The sequence below is a fragment of the Gymnodraco acuticeps genome, unplaced genomic scaffold (genome assembly GCF_902827175.1).
Source record: "Gymnodraco acuticeps unplaced genomic scaffold, fGymAcu1.1, whole genome shotgun sequence".
NCBI classification, from domain to species: domain Eukaryota; kingdom Metazoa; phylum Chordata; class Actinopteri; order Perciformes; family Bathydraconidae; genus Gymnodraco; species Gymnodraco acuticeps.
Window position 1 is genome coordinate 2,135,785 of NW_022991375.1, and position 15,662 is coordinate 2,151,446.

The 15,662-nt window shown below is 40.1% G+C and overlaps 1 protein-coding gene across 2 annotated transcripts; it reads right to left on the reverse strand.

The window, feature by feature from the left end:
• Positions 1–15: 15 nt before the first annotated feature.
• On the reverse strand, positions 16–15,629 carry casd1 (CAS1 domain containing 1). Of its 2 annotated transcripts, none has more exons than XM_034241147.1 (18): positions 15,320–15,629; positions 14,147–14,243; positions 13,833–13,953; positions 13,379–13,423; positions 13,225–13,287; positions 13,055–13,099; positions 12,817–12,940; positions 12,141–12,346; positions 11,149–11,568; positions 10,665–10,754; positions 10,455–10,574; positions 7,395–7,551; positions 7,114–7,193; positions 5,209–5,310; positions 4,920–5,060; positions 4,419–4,496; positions 3,405–3,497; positions 16–2,562 (listed from the first exon to the last, which is right to left on the reverse strand). In XM_034241147.1, the coding sequence occupies exons 1-18, from the start codon at positions 15,558–15,560 to the stop codon at positions 2,293–2,295; spliced, it is 2,493 nt and encodes an 830-aa protein (XP_034097038.1). In that variant the 5' UTR covers positions 15,561–15,629; the 3' UTR covers positions 16–2,292. The 2 variants fall into 2 exon arrangements, with proteins under 2 accessions (XP_034097038.1, XP_034097039.1); XM_034241148.1 differs by having other exon boundaries at positions 2,293–2,562; positions 14,151–14,243; positions 15,320–15,458.
• Between the last annotated feature and the right edge of the window lie 33 nt (positions 15,630–15,662).

Below are 15,662 nucleotides of genomic sequence, written 5' to 3' on the forward strand. Positions count from 1 at the left end.
CTTACACAAACGGTATATTTTGTCGAAAAAAAAACACATTTTATGAAGGTATTTTTAACAATGTACAACAGAATAAAGGCATTTATAAATAATATGGATACGTTTCACCTTTTTAAGACATCACAAAATGTTTAACATGTAACATATCTCAAGAGGCCCTGCTGCACATGGGTATAAATAGTTGTTGCTTTTACTCGACAGAAAGATCTGATAAGGCCTGAAACAATTACCAAATGTATAGCTGTTGATCAGTAATAGACGAGGAAACATCAGTGAACTTCGCGCCATAACCGAAATTGCAACATGGAAATGCCATTCCCTTTGAACTGTGAGGTGATGACTGGTTATAGAAACTACACATTTACTTCAATCTTATTCCGTTTAAGAACACAACGGAACCTGCACATTGTTAGATAAATTACCAGACGCCCCAAAAATCAACAAATTGCTCCACTTTAAAGAAGAAATGAATTCTATGTGGACCCATATTTTTCCTTTAAAAAAGGTATCTATATAAATGTGTAGAAAGCAATTAACTAAGCAACCCTTTACGACCTCATGGTAGACGAAACATGAAACTCAAAATTCATAAGCAACACAGCTTGGATTGTACAACACTATACTTTTTTTTTTTTTTTTAAACCTATCATTTACCCAATAAAAAATGTGCTCAAGTACATAACATTTCTGCACATATTACCTTGTTAAACTCATTATGCATTGGAGTTCACTGCTAAGCTGAAAAGAAAATGCAGGTCTTCAAATAAAAGTGATCATCTCTTTGAGTAAATGTCTGAGGATATATAGGCAAAGCCACATAACCCATTTGTCAAAATATACAGTATTTGTTTGTAATATGCCTTCTAAGCTCAGTCAAAGGAGTTGTTTTTTTAGATGTTGGCATGTGGCAGTGATGCAGAGTTTAACAGGCGGACGATCACAGGCTAGATGTACTCTTGTTAAAGCCTCTGAGAGGTTTGGATGCATTGAGTCTAAGAAAAGCACTTTTTCACTCACTGATTAAGAATTCACCGGCTGTGCCCGCACATGGAGGATTTATACTTAGATTTCCTATTGTATATGTGCAAGGCGGTACATTTTCCACCAGAGCTAAGAGGCATGTTTGTAAACGGCAATCAAACTAAAAACACTGCTAAAGCATTGCTGTATAAAATAAAGTCTTTCACTCTATCATACAAATATACACAGACTATGAAGCGAGCTGATAGGACAGACGGGTATTAGACTGTAAAGGCTCGACCTCCGCAATGCGTCTCTGAGGCAAGTGATCATCTACCAGATGCTGGGATGGGTACAAAAATGACTCATGTAATACTTCCTTCACAAACAGCAGTCATGAGTACAACATAAAACAAAGCCCAAAAGAAAGAAAAAAACCTGTATAAAATATACGCTTAATTTAAAATCATTAAATACTGTACATATCACATAGAATTTCAGAGACACAGCAGTGACACGGCACCTTTCATCACAAGGCGAACATTTCAAAAATCACGAAGACATTAGCAAAAATATGTCGAGGGATTATTCAACATTTTAACAATTGCACTCCAAAGTTCGACTGTTTTTTGATCAAACAAGTGAGCTGCTGGTCCATAGTTTGCATATTCAGATATCTAACACTGTTTTAAAGTCAACAGAAGTACTGTACAAAGTTGATCATGGAAATCAGCACGTTGTAACAATTTAGATATCTGAATAAGTAGATTATGGATCCTCCTGAGTGAAAACATCTTCAACTGCTACGGCCAAATGGACGGAGTTTGTGCCTAGTGATGGCTTCCAGAGTGGAGTAATAATAGGAAGTATTGTAAGTGACAAATTAAACTTCGTATTAGTGTGTTTGGCTAAATAGGAGCAACGCTGCAAAAGATTCACAAGGCAAGCACGAGGTCTTGAATGAGAAGACCTCTTTTTGTTTTACATAAAATCCCACATCAATTTCCTCCGCTGTTCTTCTCATAAATCCAAATAATGTAAACGTTGTGTATTTTTTTTTCTTTCTTTGTTACGTTTGTTTTTCCCCGCATTTTTCCTCTTTTTTTATTATTCAGTGTGCGACTTTCACAGCAGTCATAAAGTTCTCTGCTCAGACCCCCGTCCTCCCACGGGCCCCTGTGTTGTCATTTAATACAACTGAGGTCCCTTCCTGTGGCCCTCGGTAAGCTATAACACCGGGCCGGCTCCTGTCTGGGGACTGGACCTCCCTTCAACCTCAAAAAGGGGCTTGGCGAGTCTTCCCCTGCCCCTCACCATCAAGACATGTTACCATCAGGCGCCGTGTGTGTTGTGGCTGCCCCGGGACAGCAGCAAGACTCCCAGAGTGAAGACCCCCACGGCCCCCAGCCGCTTCAGCAGGGCCACGTTGTCTTTGGGGATGATCACCTGGGCCAGGTCGTTGGTGATGAGGGAAATCTCATGAGCCACGCAAACGAAGATGAAGGTGCTGACCAGGATGTTCAGCGAAGGGTTTCCGGGGATCAGGACCAGAATGCCCTTGGTGTCGGCGGCCAGCCAGATGTGGTACTGGCATATGAACAGCTGGGGGAGACAAACAGAATGAAAAGTGAGGAATATAAATGTGTGTAGTTTCACTTGGCGGCCTCCAGGGAGCTACAGAGCATCACACACAAAGAGCTTATAAGAAATAAAGTCCAGTGTTTTATTGGTTCTGCTTCCACATTTTATCACTGGCACCTTATCTTAGCAGAATTACAGATTGCTCATTTCTTTTATTGCTTTACCGTACCCTTGTGTAATAGCAGATTTGTTATGTAGCACTATATAAAGCACATTTTATTATGTTGTAATACCATGTTATCACCTTGTTGTGTGCAAAGGCCTCTGATATTGGATTACATTGATTATTAAACTCTTTTATTTAACTTTTTCTCTATAGAGTGCCACAGTGACGCGTCCTAAAACCCGGAAGTAAACTCCCTCCGGTTCCTTCGACAAAAACCAATGCAATTTCTCCATAGGATTTTGGAAAATAGCTCCAACTACTTTTATAATTTTCTAATCATAAATCTATCGATTATAAATCTATCAATTAGATTTATGATTAGAAAATTATAAAAGTTGGATATTATCTGGCTGAACAAAACGTGATCTGTCTCTTCAATGTGTGTCAACCACAGACCTGATTTCGAGCTATTTTCCAAAATCCTATGGAGAAATTGCATTGGTTTTTGTCGAAGGAACCGGAAGTGGTTAAATGCTAACTTACTTCCGGGTTTTAGGACGCGTCACTGTGTTGTATCTGTATCTGTTCCATCATTGCTTGTCTACCCATTTTAATTTGTCTTGTGCTATATATATAAGGTTTATCAATATATTTATCCCTAGATCTGGCAGCTTAGTCGCAGTAATATATGACCTACCTCTAAGGAGATCTTGCCAAACCACGCAAAGAAAGAGCTATATACAGAGCGGGCGTAGCCAGGAATGTTCCTGATGAGAATGAAGGCCAAAATCTGTGAGAAGAGAAAGGACACAATTTGTATGACATTCTCATCCAAGGCAAGTTTATTTATATAGCACTTTTCAGCAAGCGACAATTCAAAGTGCTTTACAAAACAAATTAAAATACTTTTTAGGAATAAATACAGTAAAAACACACATATATATATATATATATAAAATGGCATTTTACAACAGGCATTAAAAAGCAAAGATAATAAAATAGGTATACAATACATGTTTAAATGGCATGCTGCAGTGCGAATATGAGCAGCTCAATTAAAAGCAGCCAAAGAGATATGTTTTCAGTCTCGATTTAAAAATAGTAAGAGTTTCTGCAGACGTGCATGATTTGGGCAGTTTGTTCCAGATTGTCGGGGCATAAGAGCTAAATGCTGCCTCTCCATGTTTTGTTTTTACTCTCGGAACCGATAGCAGACCCGTCCCAGAAGACCTGGTGCCTCAGGTGATGGTTTGTAATGATGTAGGAGTTCAACAATATACTTTGGTCCTAAACCATGTAATGATTTAAAAACTAGCAATAGTATTTTAAAATCAATTCTTTGGCCGACTGGAAGCCAATGTAAAGATTTCAGAACCGGACTGAGGTGATCCACTCTTTTAATGTTAGTGAGGACACGAGCAGCGGCGTTCTGATACAGAGTCCTATAACACTCAAGTAACAGTGATTCACAATCGCTACGTCAAGTTTCAGGGTTCTTAATGAAGTTATCTATTGCACAACTTCACCAGTGTCCCCAGTGGTAGTGCCAGAACTATCTTTAGCAATGAATTAAGGCAGCTCCCTTGTTGTTGCAGTCATTTAATCCTGTAATGTGACAATGAAATATTTCTCAAGACAAACATTGGTTTAATAATTACAGAACATCAAAACATACCTCTGACACGAAAATAGGACGGATAAAAGAATCTACCTGCACCACAGAGATGTAAGGATGCATCTCGTTGCACTCGGTTTTGGTTTTGCAGCTGCTGGCCCATATGGAGTAAGTCTAGAAAAATAAGGGGAAAGGAGAAGTTAGGTAAACATGTTTCAATTAACAGCTTCAACAAAACAGTGGTTGAAGTAGTTTGGCAACAGATATACTAGTTGGTTCTATTCATTCGTACATGATGCTCAAATATTGATGTTAAAAACAAACACCTGTAGCCCAGCATGCTCTTTCAATTAAACGTACGTATTATATTTGTCTTAAAAAGGTCTAGTTATTGGTAAAACTTTCATTTAAACGTTAGGGGTGTTCGGACTCATTTCCCTAACAGTAACTGACCCTCCCTGTGTTACCATTATCTTCTAAAGTGCCGTTGTTTATCAACTAAGATCATTTTCCATAAGAAAATAGAGCTGCAAGACGGATAAGGTGACAGCAAACTGGAATAATGAATCTAAACCTCAGTACTGTGAAGAGTCTTACAATGAAGGAGACGACAGAGAGGAAGAGGAGCACGTTGGAGATCTTGGGAGAGAAGAGAGCGTCTCCTTTGCCCTCAAACAGCACCATGCGCTTCTGAAGCACCAGGTAGAGGAAGGCGAACAACATGCCGTGTATCACCACCTGCAAAACAAACATCAAAACCAATTTCTACAAAGTTCGGTTCCAAGCTTTTTATAATCTGCAACGTTTTATAGTTCTAAGAATGTGTTAACGTAAACACTGAGTACTAATAACGGGAGCAACTGGAGCCAAAAAGCATTTGACTTACAAATCGGTCCAGCTTCCATCTGAACCACCACTCGTGGACGCTCCCGTTCAGCTCAAAGAGCGTGGAGATCGGCCACACCGCGAAGATGTGCTCGAAGAAACCCTGGACACCAATGCATGAATATTAAATAGGCAGGGCTTCAAACAAGGAACAAATCATGTAAACACTATGGGTTAGTGTGGAGGAAACTTCTGAAGCAATTGCAGGGTATATGCAGGAATCCTGAAGTCAAATGTGAGACCTTTTAAGACCTTTTTTAAGACCCTTCCCATACATTTTAAGTCCTCATCGACACTTGGAGTTCTAACCGGTTACATTGACGACACACTTTACCTCACATTTACTATATACAGTATTGATCGTCCTTCCTCCTTATCTTCCAACCATTTGGACGCAAACTTGCATTTCCCCATAACGATGTTGTTTAACAACCGGCGTAAACGGACCTTCGCGCGCTATCAAGCAGATGTGCGATGTCCTCTTCAGATGACGTCAAATCCAACGGGATACCATAAATAAACTACAGAATCACACTACACACCTACGCAATGATTACATTCAGGCAGACTGTAGAATACAACCTCTTTGGACAATTTATATACTTATTGAAAACAAGCTACAAAATGTAATACCTTGGAAAATGTGGTTTAATACTTTTTAATAGCCTTAAATTTCGCTAAATTGATTTATCAACTTTTAATACTTTTTAAGACCCCGCGGACACCCTGAATTGGAGTCAGGACTCACGCAGCGTCCACACGGCGGCGTGCGTTGAAGCTTGCTGGTGGGCGTGTCTGAAGCTCGACCAACAACCAATCACATGAATCTCCCGCCCCGGACACACAAGCACGCGGTTGATTGGCTAGAGCTTGTACTGGCATATGATTTGATTGGCAGACGCTTCCGTCGAAGCTTCAAAAGTTGAACATTGCTCAACTTTTGAAGCGAGCAAAGCGAAGCGACACTCCCACAATGCAGTTCGGCAAAGTGAATGGGCAGAAGCGTTGAAGCTACAACGCACGGCGCCGTGTGGGCGGGCCGTCAGAGAGACACGAGGAGAGCTGGAGCTTTGATGGCAAACACTGATTGTTTATTTGGAGCTTTGGCCGGAGAATTCACAAGACATGTCACGGGCCACAGTTTGACCACACGGTTGAGATGCCACAATCAATTCTGAAGAACCCTCCTGTAGCTCCAGGTTTTAACTAGTTCAGAGTGTATATCTGCAGGTCTCCCTTGAAAAAGAGATCATTGATCTCAATGGGATTTTACCTGGATAAATAAAGGTTTTGAATTTGAATTTGAATAATCAACATTCTTCAATACATAGACTAAACAGCTGAGGACACTGAATCACAGTTGTTGTCGCTTATGGCTCGGGGTCATCTACACCCCGAGAAGGATGTGTTCCAGGTGTCCCATAACGATAACTATCTCTGACCGAGAGTTGCCCGGTCATAAACTGGTAACATCAACAATATGCTAGGGCAGCCCCTCCTTAAGGGAGATAACGGCTGCCCAAGGCTGGGCATCTGCGTCAGAGGGCGAAAAGATGACATGCAGGGGAAATTATTCCCCAACAGTTAGGGTTAGGAATTGCTTTAAAAATAGAAACCTTTATTTAATTAAATCCAGACATATTCACAAATGATAAAACAGTCATCTAGTTTGCTTCATTTAGGCTAAAAGTCATAAATGTAATCTATCACAGCATTATTGTAATTTAAATAATGCTATACATTTAACTGTGATGTTTAAAGACATACCTACAGTATTGAAATGAAATGAATATAAAACCTGCAATATATTGTTATTCAGCTTTTTGGGAGTTTTATACAAATTTGAAACTAAAGTGAGGTTGCAATTCTTACAGGTGGGATTAAAATATGTTTTGAATTCACGTACCTGGGAAAAGGCAAAGATGCAGATAACTATCAGGAGACCCAGTAACTTTGCCAAGATCCCAAGGTGCCAAAAACCACTGCCTGTTCAGAAAACAAAACAGTAATTGGCAAAACAGTTGTTTTAAATGCAACCCTCCAGCTGCCGTGTTTGACAGGCATCTCATTTATTGAGTAGAAATATGAATGTGTAATGACGGACATAGTCTAGGACTTTCTCCCATGCAATTGAGTGCAACAATAAAAGCAACAGTTTTTTAAAGCTGCATCAATTCTGACACCTACCGTTAGCCTTCTTCTGGAGAATCTGAGGCCACAGGGCCATTGTGGCGTAGATAACGGCAAACCAGAAGGTGACCAATGGGACGAAATAATAAAACTGGTAGGGTCTGTTCATCACCACGCACAGCACCAAGACCAGGAAGTTGAGACGGAAAAGGACCTGTAGCGAAATGAACATGAAAACATTAAGAGATCAATCTTAGCATCAGAGATAATGGTCCATACCAAATAACTGTTTGTTATCAATCATTTTTTCAAAGTCAGCTTTATTGTCAAGAATTCTACATGTTGTACATTGTTGAGATCATAGTATGAAGTGAATACTTAAAAACGAAAGTTAATTATAAATCAAATATGATCAATCATATTCTAGTATAAACCCATAATGAGAATGCTTCTTGACGGTTTTTGGAATATGTATGTATGCTTACAATTTTTTCTGTTGCTATTTGATAACTTTGCGTTTTGAAAAGAGGGTGTTGTGAGTTTTCATAGTATGTTTAATATTTAAAACGAAAGTTAGTTATAATCAAATATAATCAATTATATTTTTGTATAACCCACAATGAAAATGCTTCATATTTTAGGTTTTTCTATAGTTACAGTATAAACAAAACAAAGTGGTTTGTTTAGGTTGAGTGTGTAAGGTCTATGATTTATGGGTGTCTCTGATAAGAGAGTGGGCCGTTTTCTCCCTCTCCTGTGACAGCAGTTCACAGGGAGGGGGGCTCCAGGCTTAAGGAGAAACACATTAGAGGCCTCAAAAAGGGGTCAAGTCCTTTTTACACTAACATAGGAAGGTGTGTCTTATGCCATAAACTATGGAACATGTCGGGTCATGTCCAGCCCTGTACATTAGAGGCCATGCCCAGTTTTCCACAAATTGGGTGTAGAGGAGGAGTTTGTTTTTTTGGGGTTTGGATCCGGTTTTTTGAGCATAAAGAGACTGGTTTTTTGAGAGAGCGCGAGAGAGAGGGGGGTTTCCCCTGGTAGACTCTCTCCCGGTAGGCTGTGTCCTTCAGAGCTGGGTTAATAGTTCTCGGTAAGGTCCTCACACACGTGGTAAATATCTCTCGAATTTCTTGGTTGTTGGCTGAGTGGAATGATTTGATGAGAGATGTGTTTGTGAATATTATAACCCGCCACCTGTGAGGAATCTTCCTCCGAAATAATGCGGATAGGAATGTGTTTTTTTATGTTATACCCGCCGTCTGTGTCGGAAAAAAGGTATGAAACTGATGTGAATTGATTTGGTGAATGAAAAGTTGACTGCGCTTTTTATTGTCACCGGTCTTTTTATGAGGAAATACCTCTAAATTCTATCGGGAGATTTTAAAATGTCACAACTGAATTGGGCAGTTGAAATTAAAACATTTTGGTAATAAATGTAAGACTGTGAATTAAAGTTTCATATTTGAACATGATCACAGCACCATTTTCTTAGTATGATTATAATGTTGTAAAGAGAGAAGGTAAAAACCCTGTATTAGTTTGGACCTATTTTTCTTCAAATAAACTGAATCCCACCTTTTTTGGACTGGGATAATTTAAAAGTCAATCTGTGCTCTGCTCTCCTGCGTCAAAGGTAAGACTGCACCCTGCCACTCACACTTAGGTAGGAGCACACTCCATTTACTGATATCAAAATCCTTCGGGATCCCTTAAACAGATTAAAAAAGAGTTGTCTGAATTGAAACAGCAGTTAATTGAACCTGGTTCTTCGGGGGGTTAGTAGGGGTGAGATCTTGCTGACGTTGGTGGTTCTGAGCCAAGCAGCAACCTTATAGACTCAATAACTTCGGTCAGGTCAATTAGTAGGTCAGAGTAATTTACCGGAATAAATTATCAGGACCTCTCCGACTCTAAACAACATCCAGAAATATCGAAATATCGTTTCTCGAGGTCCTACAGTGTGACATATATACATCAAACAACAACAAAAAAAGGCCTAGATAACAGGGGTATACAGTTTAAAATGTTAATAATATGTTAAAGTGTTCAGCGGAGATGGCAGAAAAGTGACTGGTGCTGGATGAGGGAGGTTGGTTATATATGTATGTATGTGTGTGTGTGTGTGTGTGTGTGTGTGTGTGTGTCAGGGTTTCCGTTAGCCGGTAATTACCGGTTTTTAGCTGTTAAAATGTAATAAAAACCGGTAAATTCAAAACCTGCCGGTCAAAATGTCCGCTAATAATTAGGGATGCTCCGATCGATCAGCCGCCGATCATTATCGGCCGATATTCACTCTTAATAGTTTGATCTGTGCTCTCTATAAAGGCTGATCAGGAGAGCCGGATCTGATTGATATGGACATAAACGCGAGTGAAGTGTAACCAGACGCGATAGAGAGAGATCAGATCAGCTGCTGCATAATCACCTAGCCCCGCCCACTATTTAGCGCGCTGCATGATAAACTGACGGGCTTTCAGGAGAGAGGGAGGGAGAGGGGAAAAGAGAGGGTCCGTTTCTCCCGTGTTATTATTCAAAGTTAATGTAAACTTTTGAATAATGTACTTCATCTATTACAAGTAGTTTGTTTGAATGTAATAATTATGTTTGTGGAATCATTTATTGAAAAATGAATCTGAATTTTTCGATCTGTTACGATTATAAACTGAAGCAATATAAAAATGACTCCCATTAACTGAGTTTTAAACATCAGCATATCCGGTCATAGTCCGGTGATTACCTGCTAACAGAAACTCTGCTACACAATTCTTATTCTTATTATTGAAACGTGACCGGTAAATTTCAAATTTGTTCGGTAAAATAAATTCTGTCCGGACATTTGACCGGCGAGAAAAAATCCTAGCGGAAACCCTGGTTGGTTGGTGTGTGTGTGTGTGTGTGTGTGTGTGTGTGTGGGGGGGGGGGGGGACACTGTATAATATAGTATAATAATAATATAGTATAATATGATGCTTTTTAATGAAAACAATTATATGATGGTATTTCAGGCTTAAGTACAAAAAGTTTACTAAGGGCAGTCACACACCTGAATACAAAATAAAATGTGTTTCGAGCTAATGTCTCTGTTTAAAGTGTTACCGACTGTAAACTCACCTGGCACACTCTATACAATCCAAAATCTCCTTTCAGCCAGAAAAAGGAAAAGTGTCCATAGCCGGTCTGAAAGAGGTACGCTGCCACCAGCACCCGCACATGCATGTACACTGGGAGGAACTGGAAGACAGAAGACCATTGTTTTATGTCAAGTATGAATATACATTGTTGAAAATAATCGTATTCATTTCATGTATATTAAAGACTCACAGCGCTGGCTCCAGAGACATGATAGATGAGGATGATCAGCTGCATCCAGCCTTTCCACTCGTCTGTTTGCTCTCGGTTTAGAAATTTGGTCTGTTTGAAAAAGAAAAAAAAGAGCATTTAATTGTAAAAAAACACAATCAATCATTAAACTTGGTGTATATATCACCACCAACTACAGTAACTGTACAGTAACAACTAAAGTAAATCCTTTTTTTTGTGCGAATTCCTACTATTTAAAAAATGCACAGATGCCTTTCTTATGTTTTTACACATATTTTAAAGATTCGTTAGACTCAGATCTTATAGAGGAAAACACGTTATAAAACTGCCAATTAGTAGATCATTTCTGTAAGGTTTCTAAAAAACAACAGATTTATTAACAACAGGGAATGCACCTGACTGGATATTGTTGAGATGAAGGTGTTTTGTTGAAAGTTGTTTCACCAAAACAAAAAGAATACAGAACTCAGAAGCACCCTCTCACCTCCTTGCTGTTCTCGTAGTAGAACACTCCCAGGACAATGATGTAGACGAGAGGAATGAAGAACGTGGAGTGAGTGTAGAACTTCTGCTCCTTCATGAACACATCTGCCCTGTCACACAGGTAGAAATATCCCATGATGATGCCCATCCTGCCGAGGGCCTTGAACAGCTCCTTGGGGCCGGGGGCGGCACCTGCAGTCGCCGGCTTCTTCTCCTCCAGGCTCTCCACGTCCGGGGGCACATGGCGGCGTTGACGGTTGTTGCCGAGGACGTGGAGGACGACGAAGAGCACGGCCGAGCCGAGGAAGAAGAAGGCTGACAGTTTCTGAACGAGGGTTGGGGGGGGCACTGTCTGGCAGCAGGAACCGTCAATGGGGCGCAGCTTGTTGTTGCACATAGAGTTCATGAGGACCATGGCTCCCTGAGAGGAGATTACACAGGGGGGAACGTTTTGAGATCCTTTACTGAAGTAAAAACACTATAAAAAAAGTATCCAAAATAAATAGAATCCCTGCATTTATTTAAAAAGTCTTCTTTAGCCTAAAAGTATTAAGTAAATGTAACTGCATTATAAAAACTAAAACAACACAGCAGGCAGCACAATGGTCTAAATGATTGAGTCGTATTATTGATGCATTCACATGTAAGTATTTGAATGATGTTGTAGGTCAGACTGCTTGATGGTTTCATGTGAATCGTTTAATCTTTAAATAAAAGTACTCTGTATAATTGTGCAATTTCAGAATTTAAATGTATTACCTCCACCGAAGTGATTATGTTTTATTTATTTGTCAGCTGGATTAAAAACAGAAACAACTGGCCTGAATTTTCATGACATTTTGTGGAAGGTTACTTTTCACTTTCGATAACATATGGCCATGTTGGAGCAGTCACAAAATGCAAGTACTATGCTGTCACAACATCTGAAAATGAACCATTGAGTATTTCTAATTGCCAACAAATAATCTTAAATTAAAAATAAATCCTGCTTACCACATTCCTGGTGCTTTCAGGCAGGTGCAAGCCGTCATCTGACTGGGCGATAGTCTCCAGTGCAGCCTGACGGGCCGCAGCCAACAGCCTGATCCGGGACCTGCCGTTACGGTTTAGCACGTCTGCCGCCGCCTCATTGTACTGCTCCAACTGTTGGTTAGTGATCATCTTCCTGTCTTCACTCAACACCTCCTCATTTACTGGGTCTAAAGGATAGAGGTGTTTTATTGCAGTGCGAAGATTCAATGTTTTGTTCCATCATAGGCACTAATAGACTGAGGATAGGATGACCTTTATTTTAGGTCAACACCCAAGTGAGCATTGCCATGGTTCCCTCTACAAATAAACGTATAAGCAAACTACGCCATGGTTGCATTACTTCAACGCCAGTCCAATATGCACGAGTGAAGTATTTACTGACAGATTGTATGTTATAATACAAAATGTAAAAATATCTTAAGCTTGTGTTAACCAAGACCTTGTTTCAGATATCTGACCTGTTTCAGACAAGGGAAATTAAATGAGAACTCTTCCAGATTTAAGGACACATTCCTGCAGCAATCTATGGTAATCCCATTTATATTAAACGGAGTAATCACATCAGAGACTTACCACTGTGGTAAAGGGAACAGGCAGTAATACCTAGGTGACAGATCATAAATGAAGCTGAAGTTACCTTGTAGAACCCAGTAGACCTCTCCGTGGTCAGCCAGCTTCTCCAGGTGCACAGCGATGGCTGTCAGGTTGACTTTGTACCGCTGCAGTGTCTCGCTGCTGCCACTGCGCAACTTGATGGACCACTGTGGTGAATGGATTAATGGAAGAGATTAAGATGGACATAAATCAGACACCACCTTGGTTTTGTCTGCCGTGAAATGTGCAAGCATTGCTAATCACTCATTTATACAGCTTACTGTTGCAGCTCCAAGGATGACTACATCTGGCTTTAATGAACCTTCCTGCAAAACACGAGCAGTTGAATTAGAAAATCAAACTCGTTTTACAACTCAAAGACAATGTTTAATAAAACGTACTTGTTTAATAATGCTCCCTACTTTTAGTACCGGTTAACGTTTACACTTACGTGTGTCCATGATATCAAGCGCTCCTTCATGGAATTATTTGCCTCTGGATACCAAAGGAATTCCTACACACAAAGAGGGCGTAGATGTTGAATCAGAGAAAGATTTTACAGACTGAGAAAAAGAGATAAAAAAACACATCCAAAAATCGCTTACCACATTGACAGAGGAACTTTTGTGTAGAAAGGAAATGTCCTCATGCTGCACACATGACATGTGGACAGACAGAGAGAAAGACTGTTAGGCAAATATAGTTCCTCTTTTTCTCTACAGTACATTAGACCAGACATAGAATAGTGACGTCTGCTGCGTGATTGCCATGCATACTAATGCTGCATTATTTGTTGAGGATATGTTTTGCAAACCACTTGATATTAACGTCCCTGAAGTTTTGTACATGTGTTACTCTCTGCCTGCACTTCCAAACAAGTATTCGGTTGGTACCTTGAATATAATGGTTTGATCCAATACTTTAAGTTAATAAAGTTTTCAGAATCTTTTTTTGCACAAAGGCGTGCTTAGCATCTGAATGTTGGTAACACAATACAAATGCTGGGTTTATATGGTGATCAGTGTTTATGGTTTATATGGTATTCTTTGTCATAATTACCTTGTTTCCAACTTCTCTTTGCTCAGGGTCAATAATTTTGATGAAGGAGTAAAAAAGCTGCCTGATCCGTGAATCGCCCACAAAGACCACTCGCTTTAGAGCAAGGCAGTTGTTGGCTTCTCTGTAAGACAAAAATGACAGTGAGGAATCTGAAAACTGTGAGGCATAACAACTGCAGATAGCAATCATTCAAGTGTTGGGTTGCTCATACTCAACAATCTTTTCTCTGACGAAATTACCCATCCACCCTTACAGACAGACACACCCAAATAATAATTACCAACCATATTGTGACCATTGTTAGAATGACTCACTTGCTTTTGTATTTGTGCATCATGCAGCCATACGGCTGCCATACGTTCTCCCCCAAGTATCGTCCTTTGGAGAGCAGCCATTCACACGAGTCTCCGCCTGAAGGCAAAAAACAGAGAACTCCCCAATAAGACCAAACAAAAAAACGCTGCTCTGGCTTTCACTCATAGTTTCTCTGTGACTATGACTCAAACCTGCGGTCTCAATAAGACCCTGTCTTTTCATTCAGTGCTGTCAAAAGACTAGAATACAATACAGGGCTCAGCTAGGGGCCATAGTCAAATATAAAGCCATCAGCAATTTAGCTCAACCATAAATCTCTCCAGCTATTAATTTGTGTGCACAATGAATGGAATCATCAGCAACGGAATCAAACTATAGAAAGAGACGAAACTAAGGTTCTGGGGGCTGGAGAGATCTGAGGACATGAAGTGTCATCGCCAGGAAAAGCAGATGCAATCAGTGTGTGCAGTGGTCTGAGTTTCCTACCCTTTTACATGAACAAAGTCCATTCAATGCAAACCAAATGGGAGGCGTGTGTAAGCCAATAAATATGCATTTATAACCAAACCACGGGCTGTCATTAGTCGTAGGATGTGTGACAAGAACGATGACATCCAACCTGTTGTGATCAATTCAGCAAATACATCTTTATACGACCAAGCCAACGCAAAAATGTTGAGGAACTCAATTTGTTTGCGTTACTACACATCATTACTTACAGGCTTTATCGACGGTTTAGCGTGCATATGTGTGTGTACCTAACGGAATTGAAAATATATCCTAAAAAGAAATATCCCATTTTGTTAATGGTTGGCTCCATAAACCTACACATGTCTTCTCGAGCAGTAACAAAGTGTGTCTTGACAGGAGCATGTAAACACAGCTAAATGCAGTGTTAGCTTTATCCAGCTAAGCTAACCAGACAAAGCCGATTTAAGTCTTCGCAGCTAAGTGACCAATGGCGAATTAAAGTGTATACATGGCACAATTTATTTGCATTGTCTTAGGCTTGTAACCTACATGTCACATCTCTACACGCAACACTGTATAACAGCACTGTACTGACCCGCAAGATAAGTACTCGCAGAAACAAACAGCTAGCTAGCATTAGCACTAGCTGATGTCAAGTGTTTTCTTGTCTGCATCAACAGAAACTTTAATAAACCACTTACCTCCATAGTACCGCGAAGCTGTGTGGAACACGATGAGTAAACTGACGAGTACCAGCGATATCAATTTGGCATTTTTTATGTTGAAATGTTGATTTATTTCGCGTTTGCCCAGGCTATAGGCCAGGACCGCCATCTTTGCTCCTCCATGACAACAAGCACCTGTGCGGTGTAACAGCGGCGCTCCTCCCTGTGCACCATCTGCCGGGGCTGGGTTCAACAACACCGCCTCCTTATGCTCCATCCCCGCTGGTTAAAGCAGGTGCAGATCAAAACAAGTACATAGAGGTCTATACATTATTGAAATAATCCAACAAACAACTATAGTCGGTTTAGAATATTGTAT

Coding starts and splice junctions, on each gene's coding strand:
- casd1 (XM_034241147.1), bottom strand. CDS start 15,560: ATGGAGCATAAGGAGGCGGTGTTGTTGAACCCAGCCCCGGCAGATGGT. Junction 14,244..15,319: donor AGCTTCGCGGTACTATGGAG/GTAAGTGGTTTA, acceptor TTTTGCCTTCAG/GCGGAGACTCGTGTGAATGG. Junction 13,100..13,224: donor GCTTGATATCATGGACACAC/GTAAGTGTAAAC, acceptor CGTGTTTTGCAG/GAAGGTTCATTAAAGCCAGA.